The sequence below is a fragment of the Vanessa tameamea genome, chromosome 9 (genome assembly GCF_037043105.1).
Source record: "Vanessa tameamea isolate UH-Manoa-2023 chromosome 9, ilVanTame1 primary haplotype, whole genome shotgun sequence".
In the NCBI taxonomy this organism is placed as follows: Eukaryota; Metazoa; Arthropoda; class Insecta; order Lepidoptera; family Nymphalidae; genus Vanessa; species Vanessa tameamea.
In genome coordinates, this window is record NC_087317.1 from 161,228 (window position 1) to 183,784 (window position 22,557).

The following is a 22,557-nucleotide window of genomic DNA, read 5'->3' on the forward strand; positions in this document are numbered from 1 at the left end:
AGGTCTGTACCAAAGACGGTGGATCTATCGTCTTTGAAGGAGAACGCTCAGTTTTTAGTCAAATATGCATCGTTGTATAAATATATATAAAATGTAATATAAATATATATAAAAACATGTATATATAACGACTGTTTTCAAAACTCAAATGTAGCAGCTAAATGAATTTATAAATTTGAATTTGGAATTCTTAACCAAAGAGGAGATATTTCAGATCAAAGTGGTCAGTACGACGAAACGCTAACTTCATATGTAAGGCGTACTACATGATTACCCAATATGATAATTGTGGTGGGATTTTAGTTTAATTGTTACTACTTACACGATGACTCAGACCACCATCCATCTAGTGAGACGTCTTAATTGCCAACATCGCTAATTAACCGGACTTTACTATGCTATGTGATCCGAGACGCATTAATTCCGAGCTAAGTCCAAGAGCCGCGTTAGAAGGCAACAGTTGTATCTGGTGAAAAAGATAGAGAAGTAGCTTATATATAATAATAATGAATAGCTTATAGTAAACGTCAACGAGGGCTCAGAGTACAAAAATAGTCAGCCTACTTGCCTAGAATTGAAGGCTGTGGTGATCCCCGGAGACCGGGGCCTGCAAAATAAACCAGGGTCTTTGTGATAGGTAGAAAATGACACGGAGCTGAAAGTCTACGTAGCATAACGTCTACGCTCATCAATTGCATACGAAGTTTGAAGAAGTTACAAGGATTAAGTCCGCTATGGCGGGTTATGACTACAGAGGGGCGGTCCATAATATCGGATTCGATAAGGATCTACTGTCGTCGAAATAGGTCTTGGTATCTCGAAAGGTACGGGAAGTTATCGGGCGCCAATATCATACTACGAGCGGCGTGCGCGGTCTGCAATGAACGACATCATTTCATGTCCGTGACGATATGCGGAACATGTGGAACATTCATCAATAAATAATGTTAGTGAAACTAATATTGAGAACACTTACTTACTAACACTTTACTGGCGGTAGACGTGGGTATTAATCAGTATTTATTACACCGTAAATAAGAAATGTTTGGTATTATTACATTCTTTAGGAAGAGCAGTTAAACAAGAGTTTAAACGAGTATTTTATGAACTCATCTACTATCGACTAATATCAAGGTCCTATATATTTATTGAATAAACCTCTACGTGCCACTTCCACCCAATGAAGCATTATTAAAACAAAGAAGTAAAAAAAATCCATGCGTTCACACGCGCATACGAAATCACACTTATTTATAGGCAGAAGAAATAGGCTCCCTAGTCGTAGGTTAGTTCCGAGCCGGTGACTCGGTGGAGATATATTTTAGAGACTTTATTCTGCAAATATTTTTTCACTCCCTCGTTAGTCTAGTGGCTATAAGGGTGCAGTTCTCGAGGTCCATGGTCGATAATGCAGGTCGGACCAATAACAAGTTGGCAATATTTACCGTGTAAGCCAAAATAAATCCAAAAACCACATAAATCCTATAGTCCTGTGACTTTTCTTTCTTTACCGGTTGTGTCAAATTTCGACAGTGGTCGCTGTGGCCAAAATCAAGAGAACAACCGTGAAACAGTCGAGCCGAATGTTTCTTGTTCTCTGTATGTTTCTAATATTTATGAAAGAAATTTGCATTTATTTTTGGTGTTTTGTTACTTGATTTTATATTTTTATTTATCATCCTTTTTACTTTGCTTAGTAGACTTTTTCTGATTTACAGTTGATCGAATTAAATTGTACTGATATTACAAAGAGAAAGGTTCTGTTTGTCGAGATTTGGTGGTAGGGCTTCGTGGAAGCCCGTCTGGGTGCGAACCACTCACTCGTCAGATATTCTAACGCTAAAAAACAATACTAAGTATGGTTTTATTTTAGATTGGCTCACTCAGAGCCAGTGTAACTACAGACACAAAGGACATTTTAGTTCCCAGGGTTGGTGAATGGTTAATATTTCTGCGATTTAACAGCCACATTGTCTATGTGTGGTGATGAACACTTACCATTCGGTGCCGCATTATCTCGTCCGCCTCCCTATATCATAGAAAAATTGTGCATTCATTTTCATTATTTACCTAATTACATCTTATAGATGAAATATAAACTGTTTTATATGATGAACGAATTTGAATGCAAAGAGGTGATGTTGTTCCATTGTTAAATTGTTTTGATTTGCAATTCTCTGCTTTAGAGCGCGAATTACCTAGTATACGACGGGTATGAGAAACAATACATCTCAGCTCCAGGGATTTGTACTTCTCCTAACGCCAGTGTCAACCGATTGTATTCCCTTGCTATTAGATGATTTTTATATTTATCTTCCTAAAGGTCATATAATATTTTTATAAGCTTTTTATTTTATATTTGTGGGAAGGAAATCTTGAATTCAAAATGAGCTCTCAGACGAAGTCAAACACTATGTCATCAACTTTTGAATTCAAATTTAGCAACGCACATTGAATACGACGAAGTCCCCTTCGGAAGGACGAATTAATGTAGGAAATTAAATTCCTTCCTTTCCTTTTAAAGGGTTCGAATTAGTGACCTTTGAAATGAAACCATCTTCAGGCAATTTCTATTAAAAAATATATAATTCTATCAACCGTCTTGTAAAATATAACTGTACTTAATTCCGACCCTCCGGCTGATAAAGATTTGATAATCAATTAGCAAGTGTAATGCTTCTATAATTAATGAAGATTTTGACTTTGACTTTTAATTCACGCGTTCACCCGTCTACGTCACATAAATCTCTGATGAAAATTTCCAGATTAACAGATAACTTAACTGATCAAATTAGTTACACCAGAAGTATAGGGAAGGAATCGATGTTTAACATTTTGAACAAGATTTCAAAGTGTCTCGATTTAACAGTATACGATCCAAGTTCTGTTTAGTTCTTGTTCGACTTAATAGAAGTACTAAGTTGGGCAAAGAGATCGTTCCGCGTTTAGTGATCTTTTGATATGTGGATTCATAATATATTTTCCTGAAGGATGATTTTCAATAACTACATAATTTAACTGGCGGAAAATAAACTGCTGAGTTCCTCGCTAGTCTTTCTTGATAGTGTTTATATTTCGAATTCACGGTAATCATTTTAATGAATCTGGTAAAGTAACGGAATCATCAAAGATGATTGAACGCGATACTTAAATATGGTCAATAAAGGTACGTAAGATTTTTTTTCTAACAAATATAAAATATATATATATATTTGTTTACTTTAAAATAAATACATGTATTTATACTATACGATTATTAACAGAAATTTTATATTTTATATTTATAAAAATTAGAATTTTGATTATGATTATGTCTATTGTTCGGAAATGATTCGTAAACAACATTTCCTAGTTTAGTAACGTTTGTGTTGAATGTTTATAAACCAAGTAATTTAAATCGTGGAAAAGAGTAATTACTGAGTTTCTTGGCAGTTCTTCTCAGTAGAATCTACTTTCCGGACCTGTGGTAGCTTTGCATTTAATTCAACACATGTAACATGACGATTTAAAAGTGCTTTTATGAGCCTACGTAATTAGGAATATGTTGATTTTGATTCCTTATTCAGTCCTTTCATTTCGATTTAATTAGGCCACATTCATGTGAAGCACTCTTCTTGTTCGTTCCACTTTATCCATGCAATAATAATATATGACAAAATTAAAATGTGATGATGTGATGTCCTCTTGACTGATTTCTGCCATTCATCCATTTCTGACAGGACCGGATTAGAGAACTGGATAGCCGAATTCAGTTGCAGGACCAATCTCTTTACGTGCTTTCCAAACTTCCTACTCACAGTTTCTTGCCATACAAGTCCAATATTATTTACCAGACCTTACCTGTGTTTAAACAAAGACTTCAAAATTCGGAGCCTTATAAGCAACAATAACGTATAAAAATATATTAAAAATAAGTATTAATTAAATTATTTGATTCGGATGTGAATAAAATATTTCTGGTAAAGAATAAAGGATTCCCAGCAGTTAAAATATTATAATAATGTTCTATCGCGCACGACAAGGAAATGAAGAGAGATTCTTCTATTGCCAAGTTCTCTTGGCAATAGAAGAATCTCTGTTGGGACTCCAAGTTCGCGACAGACAGAGTTCAATGTCAAAAGAATACAAGTTTTAAAATATAAAATAGAATAATATTTGGTCGCTGAGCTAAAAGCCAGTAGGTTTCGATAAAATCTACATTCCAAACAGATGGTGGTACGAACACTATGCGATTTTATTTAAGAAATTTGATATAATTGACAAAATTTTCCTTTTTAATTTTAAATTACAAACAAACAAACAGTTATTTCTTTAAGACTAAACAAATAGATGCAAAAAAATATATAGGTACATAAATTTAAATACATTTTACTATTTTAGTATATAATGTTTATAGATGGCGCTGCTGAATAATATATATCTACTTATCACCGTCGCCGGGAACCATAGAATCTCAGATGACAATGGGGATGATTCAAACCAAAATTCTTTAAACAAGATAATCACAATACAAAATGATATTTGCGAGAGACACAACACCTGCCATTGACGGGCTACGATCATTCAACATCTCCGTATTTTAGTTCTTTTTAGAAAAGAAACCTGTATTAACCTGTATTATATTAAAGTATAAGATATGTCCCTCGTCGCTGTTCACGTGGGACGTCTGACCGCCATCGATCCAGTTTAATAAAGCACGAGAAATAGTCGTTAACGCGAGATTGGAAGATTATTTTCGCCCAATATATTGCTAGCTCGTCCTCCACGACTGCCCGAGGTCAAATACTAATCCTTCAAATCACATGCAATGCAGCGTTCGTGTTTAATATTATGTAAGATTTGAAGTTTTGTAACTATTCGTTGTAATAATATAAGCTAGGCGTAAAGATATTATTTGGAGGCAAAAACGAGTATCTTAGTATTTTTTAATTACGTGACTTGGCTTTTTGTTTAATTCCTTTCATAAACGGGTATTATTTATGTTCCTTATTATTTAGGATTAATTATCTCTTACAAGAGACCTCTGCTAAGAACTCAAGAGTAATTGTAAATTATGTTCTCATCTCAATCATTCGAGATAAAAGTACAATAACCACCAAAATAAGAAGTTCTAAACACAATCTCAAATTAATCTCGTCAAAAAATTTGATTTCTTAATAAATATAGGAAAGCCAATTAAGCAAAAGTCCGCTTCGATTGTACTAAGAATAATTCGTAATAATTAAGAGAGACTTGTGGATTAGAGTGTATCCAATACAAGCAGCTGTTTATAAACTTCGTTACTTCACTCTAGGGTTGTCACGAATCAGGTTTGGAAAGCGGGATAAGAAGATACTTCTTCGATTGAAATTAGACTCATTGTAAAATAAGTGACTTCGTTGGCGAATAAAATATCGGTGACAGTTTTGTTTGTAGCAATAATAGGTTATCATGTTTTGCATTTATTTATACACTTTATGGTACACAGAATATATATCACGTAAACACGTGCAAATACAACCATATCGCTATACTCTCTCCATAATCTCTTCCACTTAACCTTTATGTCATAAACTTAACTATGATAATCACAAAACAGCACAAAATCAAAATAACATAACATGGAATTAAATAACATACTAATAAATAACTCGTGTAAAATGAAATACACATTATAAAATGGATAATTTACTTTCACAGCGACACATATAAATGTTTAGATAACAATAATAGCAACATGTCTGAGGAAAATATAAGGTTGGCAAACCTGTACCGCGTGAGCTGAAACATTCGACTCCGCGGCCTCGTTGTCATTGATTCGTGTAGGCAACTTAATTGTGAAAGTTTTCTGGTCCAACAATGAACTTCTGAGGAGAAAGTTACCTTATCAAGATGATAATAAGTGTGTATCTTATCAATTAATTAGGTTACATGTACGCACCACGCTTTATTTTAAAACATATTTTTGCTACATATTTTGCTTATAACCAGATTATAATTAAAAAAAATTAAAATAAACGTCAACAACGTTTTACTGGAGTAATTACGTAAATTTAATAAGTAACGGCATATAAATGACCCACGACGGGGCTAAAGCCCTTGAGAAGGTTTCGAATCAAATCCGCCCCATGTCTATCCAATGCCCGCTCTCCCAATGTATCTGCATTGGACGATTGTGGTCGAATCAACTGCGACCTTACTTTTAGTTTTACAACAACTTTGAAAAATATGTATTAAGGAAAAGGCGTGTTTATTACTAAAATCACCGATGAGTTCACATTTGTAAATGCAGAAAAATACGTTTGTACGTGTGCAAAAGGAAAAACAAAAAAATATTAAGTATTATTTACCAAACTTTATTCATAATAGGGCGGGTGAAGTGTTCAACTCTAGCAAAGTTATAAAATAACCTGTATCAAGGAGTAGCAGTCACGTTCTCCTAATGTTACATACCTACATATATAGTCATTGTGTCTGCTATTGCAAACTCATTTTTCGTTCGCAAATATGAATCACAATACGTCAAAATAAACTTCTGTGTAATTCGTTAAAACTATTTTATCAAAACAACCGTTGCAATTAATCATAGTAAGTTGTACTTAGAAAGTATGAGTTTTCTGAAACTTGGCCGTGGAGAGGGAATAATGCAGCTGAAGCGCTTTTTAAACAAATTGTACGTTCGCTTCACGTTGTGGTTGTTATTTCCTCGGTGAACATTTCATTTACTGTTTACTATTCGAATTAATTTACGAATTTGATAAAAAAATCATTATTTTTTGTAAGTAATGAATGTAACATTATCATTTATAATTGATATTCAACAAAATATGACAAAAAAAATCTGTATCACCATAAGGAAGTTTACAAGGTCGTATAGAGACCAGTCATTAATATTATAACAAACTTACCTCGAGTCAACCATTGTATTCATTTTTTCAACATTTCGTTTCAATTAAAAATATATATTTATTAAGACTGGCAAACATACCCGATGGTTACGCCACCTTAGACATTGGCACTGTAGGAAATATTAATTATCTTAATTCGCTACCAACTGGCGCCACAAACAGAGCTGCTACTGAGGATATCTCGATAGAAAAATTCAATAAGTTATGGTTATATTTTATGGTTCAAAATAAGATTCCAGAAAGTATAGAACTTCTGTTGTTAAATTAAAATAAAATATGAAGAAATTTTATGTGGGAAAGGACTTTACACAAAAAGTGAGTTCATGGACGAAAGCACACTTTGAGAATGCAAGGAATCGCCTTCTGGCTATTTCTTTGATACATTGAAAATTGTAAATAATTACAAAAGACAAATAAAACCCACCAGGATTCTTTCGCCGATTCTTTTCAGATCTGGTACTTTTTTCTGAATGGTTGAATATTTATTTTACTAATTGTTAGTATTTGAATTGGTCCGTCATAGGATTTAAACCTTAAAAACTGGTGCCTGGTCTTTGACTTTGAAACTATTCAGCTAAAAACAAACGTCGTATTTCTACAGCAAGTATGATATCACACACTAGACTAGACTAGACTTACTGCACAGGCTGAAACCCCGCCTTTCGAAATATATCCAACACTTCCGCCTTGGAAACTTTTATTTCGCTGCAAGCTCAGTGGAAATACTTCTCCGTTATGAAACTGTCACATACTTTCCAACTTGAAGTTGAAATTGTCAGGACATGGAACGTCCAATAAAAGAATTTCGTTAAAGTTACATATACGTATCGCATCGGAAGATGGCACAAGGATTGATTTGTTTTTCTACCGATTTATTTATCTAAAGACATCGATCACTTATTTAATTCATATTAATACATAATAATCATCTACATTTTAACAAATATTCAAGGTGGCTATAGATCTTAATTTATATAACTACATTTAAGATATAAATGCTTTGAAAAATCAATAAGAAACAATCAACATCGTACTACTGTGTCAAAAGTGTGCACTCACCTTTATTTTCTTTGTCAAGACCAGCGCAGATGTGTCTATATCTTTAATGAAATTGAGAGCAGTGTTTACATTGCGAATTTCTTTGGCATTGCTTATGTATTTGCTTTGGATTCGTTGAAAACAATTTCGTTAATACTATTAAGCGATCAAACATAGTTAGTGAGGACAAACAAACCGAGTCAAGGGAGCGAACACATATGTTAGACTACACACCACCGGCCCGTCCATATGCGTACATCAAGATGCTCAGATTTGGGGGCGGCTTAGTTTGACCATTTTACCTTCGAATTATACCAAATACCTGTGATATCGTTTGTAAAGAAAATAAATAATGTCGGCAACTTCGAAATCACGTAAGCACTAATAAAATCAAAGCTATAGCGTCACCCGCTTGCTCGGTGACAGTTTTCTATTTCCACATCCGTCGCTGTAAGCAAAATATAAAATTACTTTCGTATTTTTGTATAGAGCTACTTAAGTATAAACTATTTATTCATTCGTTATCGACACATCGATAAAATAAGAAGCAGAAATATGTTTACGACTCATTATTGTGTAGCATTACTAACTTAACATGTGTCTTACAGATAACCCAATCAGGTGGCGATTTTTAAACAATATCTGAGTTGGTGGTGCAGAACTTAATACTATAGCTAGATAAAAAAAAATATTCCCAAACTATTTATAATAATAAAACTTATAGTTATAAGATAGTAACTTTTAATGGAGTGTTTGAAGGTCGAAAGCTTCTTGAATTTGTATTATTTCATTTTATAATTTGATTGCCTGATCAGTAAAAGAACAATCATGGAATTATATTTTAAGCATAAGCTACTTTGATTTTCTGAGCAGGATGAATACCAAAATTATTCAAACTTATCCTTCCAATAAGTAGCTGAATCTGGGTTACAATATGCAAGTTCCGGTGACACGGTGTAGAAAGCCACTAGAGCTTTAGATGAAATTCTCAAACATTGTCGTATTTGCAGAGGCGGAATATAAATCGGATAGCGAGATTTTGAAGTCGCTTAAGCTTATTATTTGGACCTCAGCCAAATAAAGACATCTAGATTTCGATAGGAACTTTGATATGATGGTATACCAGATTGGAGGCACCCTAGAGATCTTTGAGCGCAATGTTGTCGTACTGGTCTATTCGATTTACTCTGACCACGACAACATGGTGGTACAGGTTAGTGCAAGCCCCCCAGCCAGCCAGTGTAACAAGTACAACGGACATAAAATATCAGTTCTCAAGGTCAGTGCATTGGCGATGTAAGGGATGTTTTTTTTACGGCATCAATTTGTATTGGGTAGTGGGCGCTTAGTGGTGCTAACCCGGACTTGACCCTGTAGTCTTCAATTAAGATAAGAGTTCTAGCCACTAGGACACCTCGGTTCATCTTGCTCGTTCGACGCTCGACGTGTAATATCAAACCATCAGACCTCATTAACATATCTAAGTACTGGTACGGAAATCAGATCAATCGCATGCGATGGTCGGGAACCATGTAGCAGCCATATAGGTTAGAATGTGGGGTACGACAGAGAGGATAGAGGATCTAATTTTCGCGCTCAGTAGCACTCGTATCGGTTGTCATATAGAGATGGAGTGAGTGTCAACAATATATTTTATGCTGATGACATGGTGCTGTTGAGTGCATCAATATGTGGTATTAAAAAAACTCGTCGCCGTCTGTGGGTATACGCTGAACGTCATGGACTAAAATACAATGCGAGTAAAAGTGAACATATGGTTTTGAGGCCAAAGGTAAGAGTACGGTGAACTTTCCGGAAGTTAAAATAAAATAGAACGGTAATGCGAAGGGTACAGGAATTTAAATAGGACACCTATTGACCTCTGACCTCAAGGACGATGATGACATAGAACGAGAACGAAGGGCGCTGGCAGTAAGGGCTGATATGATAGCCCGCAGGTTTGCACGATACTCTAGAGATGTTAAAACTACTCTGATTAGATCATACTGTAATTCTTTTTACTACTGCAGCCTGTGGGCTCATTATACCCAAAAATCCTACAGCGCCCTTCGGGTACAATATAACACTGCGTTCAGGGTGCTGACGGGGCTGCAGCGATTCTGTAATGCATCGGGAATGTTCGCGGAATATTGTTTTTATGCCACGATGAGTAAAAAATGCGCAACCCTATTGCGCAAAGTCAGTAGCAGCACCAATAGCACACCTAGCATGATCGCCAGTAGACTTGACTGAAAAAAAAATATTAGTTTTTCTTTTTAGCCTTATTTATTGTATTCTAACACTAGGATAAGAAAATTGTTACTAATAAAAATGACATATTATAGTCCGAAAATAAATGATTTATTATTATTATTATATCCTTTAAATCACGTGCTGGAATATGAAATAAAATAGTTTCATAACACGTCGCTTATAAATGGTGTCACGTGTAGGAGATTTCCTTTTACACAGCATTGTAACCGAGGGTTAGTCGCGTCGTAATTGCGTCGAGGTCGCTATTCGTCTCGTCGTCATACAAGTATACCTATTTGATGTTTCAAAATACATGTTGTAGAATATAGATTTTTTTAAAGTGTCAATATTTGAGCGGAATATACTTTATCTATAATAATACGTATCATACTTTTTGGTTACTCATAATTGACAATACTTAAAAACGAAATAAATTTCATGGTTATTGAAATTTAAACACATCACTATTAAACAAACTAATTATTATTTGTTATTGAGTGAACATTTAGAGTTGACCCCTATAAGCACTCTTGAATCGGTAATCTATAATACAAGTTTATGCCACCACAGACGATTTTAAAACCTTGCTCTTTTTTAAAAATCGTATCAACTGTTTTAATCATTTACAATTAATAAAACATTCTCTGCGGTCATGGTACACTGTCACCCCACGGGTTCATGGGGGAATAGAGAGTGCGCCTGCGTTTACGCACATACAGTCTACTGACACCGGACACAACAACTATATTTTGTACAAGTTAGCTTGATCTTTTTGACAGATATCAATTGTTCTGATCGACATAACGTTGCAATGAGGAACATATTATTTTCTTAATTTAATGATACCAAAAAAAAAATTGTGTTTCTTTGGGAAAGTTGTTTACTTTCATGGTCTTAACCACCTATTTAAATTTGGCGGGAGGTCCAAAAATAACCCTGTAATATTAAATAGATACTTGAATATTGACTCACCGTCGCTCATCTACCCAATGTTTTATATGTCTAGTGCAATAAAGTATTTCACACATAATACACCCACACCATCTTGTCACAGTTACAAGTATTTTAAAACGTTATTTTTCGGACTACTAATTATTTTCTGTTTCCCATCACTAGCCCGTCTTGTACAGCGTATAGTGACAGCAGTTATTTTGCCGTCTACAGACGTTTACTATTCGATAAAGTAATAAGTATTACAATATTTCCCGCGCAGTAGTTCTCCATAAAAATAATCGCAGGGGAGGAAATTGTAGACAAGGACATATTTCTTATAATAATTTTATATAATGATCTTCACAAGTAAATGAGATTGTGCAAAAGTTCATAATATTAACAATTTTAATGTAAAATAATTACATTATTAATGAAGAATTACGCGCCATGTCTTCAATTAAAACGTAATTTTAATCTCTGTTCCGTCCTGAGTCTAGAGAATTAAATTATAATACAACGTGCTTGATATAATTGGCTCAGGGTAACTCGAATACACAACGAATATAACTACATAATTGAGCTTCATTATTCGATTACACAAGGAAACAGCTTTATAATAATCCAATCAGGATCAAAATATTCTTTACCCAAGAGGCTGTTTTAAGTATTTTGAATGGCCGCGTTACTGGATCAAATTAAATTTAAAATCATCATCATCATTTAATTTATCTTATCCTATTTATTCATAAAGATATGACCAGGAGGCCAACAGTTAATTTCCAAAATGAGGATAGATGTTTATATATAAACTCAGTACTTGCCGTCATTTCACTAATTATTTTCATTTCAGCAACATTATATAACTGTGTAAATGAACCACAAGAGTTGCACCTCTATGAAGTCGAGAAAATGCAGGTCTGATAAATTTATTTTTGTTCCTCGCCTTAATGTTGTAAATTAATATAAGGAACGTTTGGCTAGTTTTTATATGTTCATAAACGCAAATTGTAGTTTGTGTTTATAATAACAAATTATATCTCAGAACATCTGAGAAGAATGGAGGACAGCTCAGTATTGCTTAGTTAGTATTAACGTACATTGCTGATTGCAAGAGCTGCGATGGTCCAGTCACAAGAAAACATGAATCTTAACCAGATATTGCGAGTTCACATCCAGACAAGTACCAGAGAATTTTTGCGTGCTTAATTTGTGTTTATAATTCATTTGTAACAGGCTTAGAACTTGCGAAGGCTATAATATAATTCCTATACGAGAACTAGCCAAGTCAGACCTTAGACAACAATATATTATCCTAAGTTATAAGAAAAAAATATATTTGATGTAGTTACAAATACATTTCAGAAAGGACCATTGAACTTGGGACCCATTTAGATCTCACTTCTTTTGTCGTTGAAGTCAACAACCAAGGTATATATCATAATATTGGACTTGGCTCTCATTTTTACATTTATGTTTTTGATGGGATATCACTACTTTTTGTATATAAATTATTAGTAGGTACTTATTAATAACAAAATTAATACCAAATGGTTTTTTTAAACTATTATATTTTCCTACGTTTACGGGGTATAATTGTCTTTTTTGTGATACGTTCTATATTTTCTTGTACCTCTGTAATGTTCGAGTGAATTGCCCATTTAGTGTCCGGATTTTTTTTTACGTGTTTTCTGTTTATACTCAATTTGGCCAAGTCGGGGCGGTATAACGTGCGCAGACGGTTGTACTCTACAATAGAGCTCTCTTGTGCCTTGATTTGACTTGGACCAAATAGATAAGATGTACTCCATCTAAGGTTTTAACTCTGGAAAGGCCAACGTAAGCCTGCTCTTTACTAAATATAGAGGAGCCTATGTCGAGAAGAGTACTGTCAAGGCGAAGGACTTGTGATTTGTGGATAGTAGTAGAATATGCTAAGCAAATAGAGAATTGTTTCCTTTGAACATATACATTACTTAATATCTGAAACTTGGTTTTGACTTCTAGTTCGCAAATTAAATTATGATTAAATTGAATTGTTATTTTACATCCGCTATTGCTGTTGTCGACGTCCCAGTGTACCTTCTCTATTTTTCCATTGGACCCATTCACCAGTCCTTTGCTGACATCAGCATGCTTGCTCGATACTGTTCTTCCGAGCAATAAGGATCCCCGTTTGTAGCGCTAGAGTACATACTTAAATCATCCCAGTTACGATATACATACTCTACTACAGTCTCACGAAACATATTTTTTTGTTGTATACTAGTATACTCAAACAAAGAAAAAGCAATCGAATAGACTAGGCAGCTTCCATCGGAAGACATTGGAATAATTTTTGACACGTTTATGTCAAATAGTTTTTGAGTTACGAGGTGGTCAAAAGTCGCTCCAAATGGTTCGTGTAATATTCACATGCACACACGGTGCTGCTCGCCAGTTCTGTTACTTGAACTTGGCTGACACGCTACCGCGTGTCTAGATAAGTTAAGATAGAGCGCTGCCACGCGGCTTCGCATTCGACACGGGCTTCCACCACGTTCAGCAAGCCATGCCACACAAGTGAGTTTGGTGCAGGCTTGGTGAGACGGATCCGGACGGATTAACTAAAACTTGCTGTACTTGCATAATGTAATCTACGAAGAATAGTTATATCTAAGGCACTATTCTATTTGATACTTCTATTTGTAGATACATTTTGTAGCGGAATTAATTAAATTTAAATGTGCTTGAGCGTCTTTAATTTTTGTAATTTCAAACAGTCGCGACGTGCCTCAAAGCGATATAATTTGAGATGTCCCGAAGCGAAAGGCCTTGAGCAATACTTTGAAAGAATTCCATTTATTACATTTGCTGAAAAATGTGTTGCATGTAGCTTATATTGAAACAAACAATTGTATTTTAACCAGGATCGGTAAGGAGTAGCTTATAGTACTTGTAGTGCCGGTATCTATGGGCGAAGGTTACCATTCACCATAAGTGTGCCCATTTGATCGACGACGATCGACTAAAGGGAATGAAGACGACCCATAAATTCAATACCGAGTCCAATATGAATTATTTATTTATTCATTTTTTATTTATTGAAAAAGTTACACCATCAACTTATCACTAAACACTTAAAATTATTATCTGATGTGGGTAACATTCAAAGTGATACGTCTTTAAAGGTGTAAATAACAATCATAATCACTAAACAAGCACATGAAAATCCAGTGGTGACCACTATTCCAGCTTCTCATTGTTCAAATTTGAATCCGCAATCTTTGGTTACAACACATGTATTAGTACCAACCTTTACAAAGAAATTTAGGAGAGAGGAATTTAAGTAGTTGAGAGGGTTAAATAAGATAGAATACAGAATAGACCGTAAAAAGCTACCTTACTTTACTTTACTTTCTAAGCTTACAGAGGAATAAAGAAACAAGACCATATTTTCGGAGGATCAAAATTAAGATTATAAATCAACTCAGGTTGAGGATAATCAAATTAAATGAAGTAAATGAAATTAAATTCAAATACTCGAAAATGTACTCGAAAAGATCATGGTAATGCATTTTACAAAGGGTTTTACAACAGGATCCGAGAAAACGTTCAAATATATTCAGTTGTAAAATTTAAAAGAATTGTTAAGAATCATTTGTGAGCTAAAAATATTACGAAACCTTTGAATTTTTAGATGACGACATATGTTGGAGTGAGACGATGGCCTCAGGTGATTGCAAATATAAATAAAATTTTATTAACCTGCAATATAGAATATTATAATATTTATATTATCTTTTACTTGACAACATCTGAAAATGACTGACTGACGACATGCAGCCCGGAAATTTTGACATTTTTGAAGTTAGAAATAATGAAATAGATGTTAAGGTTTCTGTTTATGAGGATGAGGATATTCTTAGAGCTTCTTTGCAAATACATCACCTAAGAGGTTACCCTCTTTTGTGAAAATTTGTACGGAATTTCTTAAACTTTTTTATTGTTAGAAATATGGAAATTGTTGTAAAACTTTTATTTGCCAATAAAAGACGACAATGTAGCGTTTTTGAAAATTCATCCCTTAAGAGGGTAAATTGAAAAATGAATGAATTTTTTGTTGATAATGTTGATAAAGAGCAGTGACCGAGATCAGATGAGAATATGGCAATGCAAGTTACCAAAAAACGAATTTATGAAAATTCTGTGGCGTTATGAACAAAATTTTCATCAAAAAACCCATCAGGGTTATCCCAGCGGGTGCACAACTAGTAATATATAAAAGGCATTGACGTGACTGGCGCCACTATAATTCGTGTGTTGTGATATATATGTATATAATATAATTTGGATAACATTAATCGGACGTAGGCGTTGAAGGTAGACGCGAATCACACCTCTAATATTCAACTTGGATTGATCAAGCTATTTAATATTTTACTAGTTTGCCCAGTGGCCCAAATTCCTACAATTCGACCGAAATCATTAATGAAAAATTAGAAAAAAAACACATGAACATGCGTGAAACGAACATTGTTTTGTCTACTCTTCCATTTTCATCATCCATTATTGATAATAACCTTTAGTCTTTACTTTTAAATATTCATCCTTTGTAAGAAGACTAAGAATTTTGTAGTTTAAAAATACGCTTTATTGCAATACTAACGCGTGCTATGTCTATAATGTATATTTTAGTGTCACTGTTTATATTCAAGTGAGATATGAAAATATATACGGTAACTTTGTACGTAATTTATTTTGTTTCCAAAATGTCTACAGATAAGTCCGAGGCAACATAATATTTGCCTTTTAAAGCACACAGTATGTAACCTTTTCCATTTTTTTCCATTTACAAAATATTCGAAAATAAAATTAAAACCTTAGTTAACTTTATTTGTTTATTTTTTCTGTAAATAAAAATGGAAGTGATACTTTGCAATTAGTTATAAATCTGTGAAAACGCGCGGGGAAGGCTCGAGTCGTGCTATCTGATTTAGCAAAGTAGGAGCACTTACCCTCAAAGAATATTTTTATTGCGCTTTATTCTTTGTTATCCTGTTACCTTAATAATCCATTACTCTGATTCTCCTCAATTGCTTCACAAATCGGAAAAGGGAATGAAATATCTTTAAGAATAAATGTAAGCAATACAAGCAACATTTAAATTCCACTCCGGTTAATTGTAAAGCAGCCATATAACTCAAGTGTCTATATCGAACTTACGACCATTATTTTTTTAAGTCTTAACATTTAATACCTAAAACGCATTGAAATTACACACGCATTGAATTTACTACACAAATTATTCGGACCAGACCTAAAATAACATCGATTTCCGATGCATCGAATACGAATATACGACTAATGGCTACGAGCGTTTACTTTGCAGATACGGTATACACCGTGACACGCTAAAAGGTTACATTAAGCGACGAGAAAATACTCTAGAAAAGAGACTTTGGATCGTAATGTTTGAGAGCTTTATTCTTAAAAAGAGAACAGAAGTTTCCTCTTTTGTATCTGTAGTGGTGCTGATAGTGAATAACAAAGCCAAGATGGCCCAGTGGTTAAGAACAGTTGTCTCCGAGGAAAAACCATCAACCCGCATTGGAGCCAAATGGTGGAATAAACTCCAAAGATTCGCGACAAAATTAGAGGATACCCTGAGCCAATCAGTGGCATATTTAAAATCTGTAACTTTTCACTTTTACCTGTAATATTCAGTTCGAAGTATTTGAGGTAAGAAAAAATAAATTACGTGATTTGTCAAAAGTTTGTGTTGACAAAAGCCCGCAACATACGAACGAACACATATATTATGCCGCTAACATATATTCTACGGCTTCGAAGTTATACGTCCGTTACGAGCGGTCTATGAATAAGTGAATTTGAAATTCATCAGTTTCATTGACACATCCAATTGAGACATGATCGATTTAACTCTGGCGCGATAATTGAGACATTTCCTTGTTCGGATATGATTCGAAACTAGCACAGCATGCATATAGTAGATTAACCATCTATATCATTTATAAGTCACATTTAATTGAATTATCATTAAGTCCCGACCAGACATCTCAGTGTACAGCAAGTTTTGAAATCCTACGCTATAAACCATTTCAAGTCATCATTATTATTATTTGCAAATCGCTTTCGCTTACATTCTTGTCCGCGCCTTGTTTCCATCACGTCTGGTCCACGATGATGAGAACTGTAGTCTTCTCAAAATATCGAGCATTCCTCGATAAATAACGTAATTCAAATAACGGAGTTTTATCACTGTAAGAGCGTTGTCAGTATTCAATATTAACACAGAGAAAATTCCATGTATGGCATAGAATAGGCGTAAATAATAATTGTTATGGTTATGAAAAAGCCTATTTAGAAGTAGCCTAGAAGTAGCCTATTTTATCTATCTTACAAATATTCAAAAGTTTGCAATACTAAATGATATTTTAAACCATTTTACAAATGCAGCTTCTAGGAAAATGGATCTTATTTAAAATATCATGCGACTTGTACATTCTGTAATGTATTGTGTACCTAAATATTTTTAAATATCGTTGTAGCGTACTCAGGTTTTTTTCATTGAAACGTAAATAATTTTGTCGCTGGTATGATTTTGTCGTATGACGTACTTCCCTTCTCGTGTGGGCTGCGGTAACGTGTGCATTGTGAGTGCGCCGCGCTTCAAAATTAGCTAGAGTAACGGACTATTATCCATCTCCTGTAACATCACCCATCCCTTGACTGTGTTCTTCAAGTATGTGAAGACCAAGGGAGCGCTCCCAAGAAGAACGTGTCGTCAAAAGTAAGAGCCCAGATTTTGAGGTAACGGCTCCCCTTTTTACTCAACTACAGTCCACTTATCTCTCGCGCGTACAATAGTAACTAATAAATATACAATTAGATTCATTTGTCCAGTATAATAAATCAATGATATTCCACGACTTTTATCATTTTCATATTATTCTTATGTTGTACCGTCGCTTTTTATATTTGAATACTAAACCAATATTAGGAAATATTATAAATCGTTTTTTTATACAGTTTATATTAATTTTAATGTTTTCTTCAACGTCAGCTTGCAGTCTTAAAAAATTGGTTACAATACAATTATCGTAACAATACCGTCTAATTTTTAAATAAAATAAAAAACTCACTATTGTTTATACCTTGGTATTTTTTATTTTTTTTATTTTTATGCAATATGCAATTAAGTATTTGATAGTCCTAACCCGAGCTAACAACTAACCTGTTCACTAGCAGGAAATGTTAACACACGAAAGGTTACATTAACAACCTGTCTAGGAAGAAATTCTCACCAGTCTGGTTTTCTTATTTACAGTCTTTATTTTACTATGAATGTAAATATCTAAGATCATAAAATCTTTGTTCAATATAAAAGCAAGCATAAAGTGTCAGCAAGAACACCTCCAATCGTTTATCACAAATTCCTCGGAAGCCAAACTTAAAAAGCCATCCTTCAACGTATTCAATAACTTCGCTAACCAAAAAACGTGATAAATTGTGAATTTGAACCAAGAAATACTCGTCGATTTTTGCCGTATGATCGGTAACTCCGATTGGTTTCACGTGTTCCGCGTCAACTAGCACAGCCATTACGTAGCGAGAAAATCCAACATTTCATTTGCGAAATGGAAAGAAAAATTACTGAAATAGGGCACCCGATGTTTACGGAGCTGGAGCTAGTCGTTCATGATGAAATCGGAAGCGCTTCGTTTTCACTCATTAACTTAATGAACTCCTCTTGGAGACATTTCCTTGGATCTTCTGACAGTTCATTCTGTCCAGATAATTGTGTACCTAGTAAATCCCGTTGTTTTAACACGAAATTATAATAACATTACGTTTCAGTAAGAAATATATTAATGAATTATTAAGATTCATGGTATTATTATTATTATAAAGGCGTCGGTTTGAGCATCGCCATTCATCACGTATCGTCGAAAGGCCGACTGGAACAATAGTTGTCCCGAAATGTCAATAATATAATCGGTTGTCAAACACACGAGAAAAAGGTCCTGAGCTGTTTAGTCTTTGCCCTTTTGGTATTTATACACATAAATAATTACCAATAGAAGTTTTACGATGACAGCATTTTGAGTCTATTGTTTCCGTATGATGTTCCGATATACGGTGTTCAGATTTTACAACAATGATTCATTCAAATGATATATATTCTGCTGAATGTTCATTTTAAGTTCATGTGGGTCAATTTATCATAACCGCATGACGAGAAATTTCGTGACGTCAAAGATTAAAAAAAAGCATCTTTAATGAGAGTGATGGATGAGAGTCTAAATCCATATGAAGCATCCAGCCATCGACAAATATTTACGAAAACCGCCATCGCCGCGTGAAGACGCAAAAATTTACGAGGAATTTTTATATTACCACTCTTTAGGTATTTAAGCTTTTGTTCTTTATATAAAGAATGGGGATTCCTTCTTAACTTGACTTACGCCGTACATATCGTTTTTATTTATTTAACAAATAGCGTTCAAAGTTCATTATTTTAATGTTAACTAAAAGTACAATTCTTTAAATATATTTTTTTCTTGTATTTTTCATGCGTGTCATTGTCATCAAACAAATATCATCTCTATTATTTTTATATTTTTTTGTATGAATATATTTGATCGAGTGATAAATTTATTATCTTCAGTACGACTTTGTAAGAATTCACTTCGTATCTCACTCGTGAAATTATAACAAACAACTTACTGTGATACGCCATTTTGATACGTGAATCCTATCAACTTTATAATTATTTTAATCAATGTCGCGTATCATGTCACTCTGATATTTCATACCTCTGTTGTTCATATTCTCACCATATAGTTCTGCTGTATAATAATTCCTTCTTATTCGTAAATCTTCTCAAACAGTCGTGATATAAATTTAATTAAATACAATTTTAAATAACTATCATCAAACATTTTAAAGTGTCGGATCTTATGAAAACGAATATTGTTTCATCTCTAGATATAATTTTAACATTACAATATTGTTCCAGAAATTACTCAAAGTCAACTTCTCTGTCGAGGAGTATCAACGCACAAAGTCTGCGGTCTACGACCTCATGCGCCCCGGATTTCTTTCATCAACAAAGATGAACCCGATCCTCATGAACTTAGGCGCAAGTCAGCTACCAGTCGACTTGGTAACTCGCCAAGATCCAGCATAGCGAGCGATGACCGAGCTGATGGATTGGTACTTAGGTAAGTATGAGGCTGTGATGTTTTTGTTGCCAATGTTTCACAAATATGTAGATAACTTTTGACTGATTGATTAACTTGATATATACTTACATAATACTATTAAAACTTATGATTGAACGAACTCAATTGAATTCGCCTATGTTATGAAGTATTGAACCGAAATATGGACATATCGTATATGGACATTACGTGAATATCCCAGGTTAAAATTCTAGTCAGGAATAATTTTGCGTTCTTTTTTTAAATAAATACGCTTTATAATATAAAGATACATGATATGTACCATAAGTAATGAAAATCTACATTGCGAACCTACACCAGATTTTCACAGAAACAACATCTTCTCGAGTAAAGATATTCATGATACTGATTATTTGATGCATTTATTGGTTAGAAATGACTCGGTGCCAGATGTTCTTATCTTGTGCAACAGATTTCTTCGATATACCAATCCGAAGTTCAATAAACTCAACAAGTAGCTGACATTATCGCAGACATAGAAATTGTATAAATACAGATAACAGTAAAGTTACACAAGCATAGCATAGCATAGCATAGCATTTTGGGGCTCCCATATAAATAAATTGGCGAATAGACTCAGCTCTGCAGCCTATGCGGTAAAAAAAATTAGACTTTTGACTGATGTGGATACGGCTCGCCTTGTGTACTTCAGTTATTGCCACAATATAATGTCGTATGGCATCCTACTCTGGGGTAATGCAGCTGACATTAATACCATTTTTGTACTGCAGAAGAGGGCTAATCGTGCAATTTATAACCTGGGCCCAAAAGATTCGTTAAGAGGTAAATTTAAAGAAATTAAAATAATGACTGACGCTTCTCAATTTGTTTTTGATAATTTTATGTATGTACGCAAAAACATAAATGATTTTCCCAGAAATAGTGACGTACATTCTATTAATACTAGGAACAGGAATAAACTTGTTACTCCAAGTACCCGATTACACAGGGTTAGTAACTCTTTTTTGGGGCAATGTATACGTTTTTACAACAGGATCCCAGAAAACGTTCAAAATTATTAAATTATAAAATTCAAAAGAATCGTTAAAAAGCGTTTGTGTGCTAAGGGATATTACAACACTAATGACTTTTTAGTTGCACACCTTGGGAATGAAATGATCGCCTCCTGGCTGTATCAAATAACTAAAATATAATTATTATTGTACATGCAAAATGGAAAAAAAAAAATATCCCGCTGAGTTTCTCTCGCCGGTTCTTCTCACGTCCGAGGTGCTAAATTCCGAACCGGTGGTAGATTTTTGACTATCAATAAGCAAGTGTAAACACTTCTATATTGAATAAAGATTTTTGAATTTGACTTTGATACAATTTTACAAATTATAAGTAAAGTTAAAACTACTAGCGTATAACGATTGCAGTTGACGAATATTAATCCCACGCTCCATTATTGTCTATATTATCATTAATCTAGACAATATGCTGTTTCTCCTTCGCCGTTGGCTCATGAAAAACTCATTAGTCACTTGATATGTCAAGGTCACTCTTTATTCAAAATAAACGAATAAATAAATACCTCAGACCTGCCTGAGAACGACCAGCGACAGAAACTCAGCGGGGATTATTTCTATTTTCTAACTGTTATAATTTAGTGTACCTATTTAATTCTATTTTTATTTAAAACCGATCCGGCCTGACCATCGCTTTTTTCCCGGGGTGTGTTGTCATCTAAAAATGCAAACACTAGGCAAAATAATTGTAAGGATGTTTTAAGTTCAGATCTTCAACTTTTAATTTTAGAACGTAAGAATTCGTAAACTTGTATAGTCGGTAAGTTTTTGGAGAGACGAACGAAACAATTTCTAGGTAAATTTCAATTTTCAATAATCCAAGCTAAGGACACGTAGTGTTCTAACCGCAGAGCTTTATATCTTTCGAAAGAATTCTTCATATAAACGAAGAATATTTACAAAATGATTTCTAGTAAGTTGTACGACAACTGTAGCGCCACCGGCAAGATTTACGCAACAGACCTCGCGGTCACAGCAGAGCTCTTGATATAACATTTTAATCTCAAGCTCGTACATTACTTCTTAGTAAAGTTGCTTAATTTAATGCGGCATCCAGACTGTTGTCTTAATCACAGTGAATTCGCTTCGTATATTTCATGCGAAGTCGTGACCAGTGTGTTCCAAGCATTCATTTAAATTAAACAATAAACCGCGTTAAACAATAGGCGTGCT

At 34.1% G+C, this 22,557-nt stretch overlaps 1 protein-coding gene across 2 annotated transcripts in view; it reads left to right on the top strand.

The window, feature by feature from the left end:
• The window catches only part of Wake (wide awake), a 163,075-nt gene that overhangs the window by 29,176 nt on the left and 111,342 nt on the right, over positions 1-22,557 (top strand). For both annotated transcript variants that reach the window (XM_064215744.1, XM_064215746.1), the window contains exon 3: positions 20,131-20,335. In XM_064215744.1, coding sequence (XP_064071814.1) covers positions 20,131-20,335 — 205 coding nt within the window. The remainder of the gene's footprint in view (positions 1-20,130; positions 20,336-22,557) is intronic.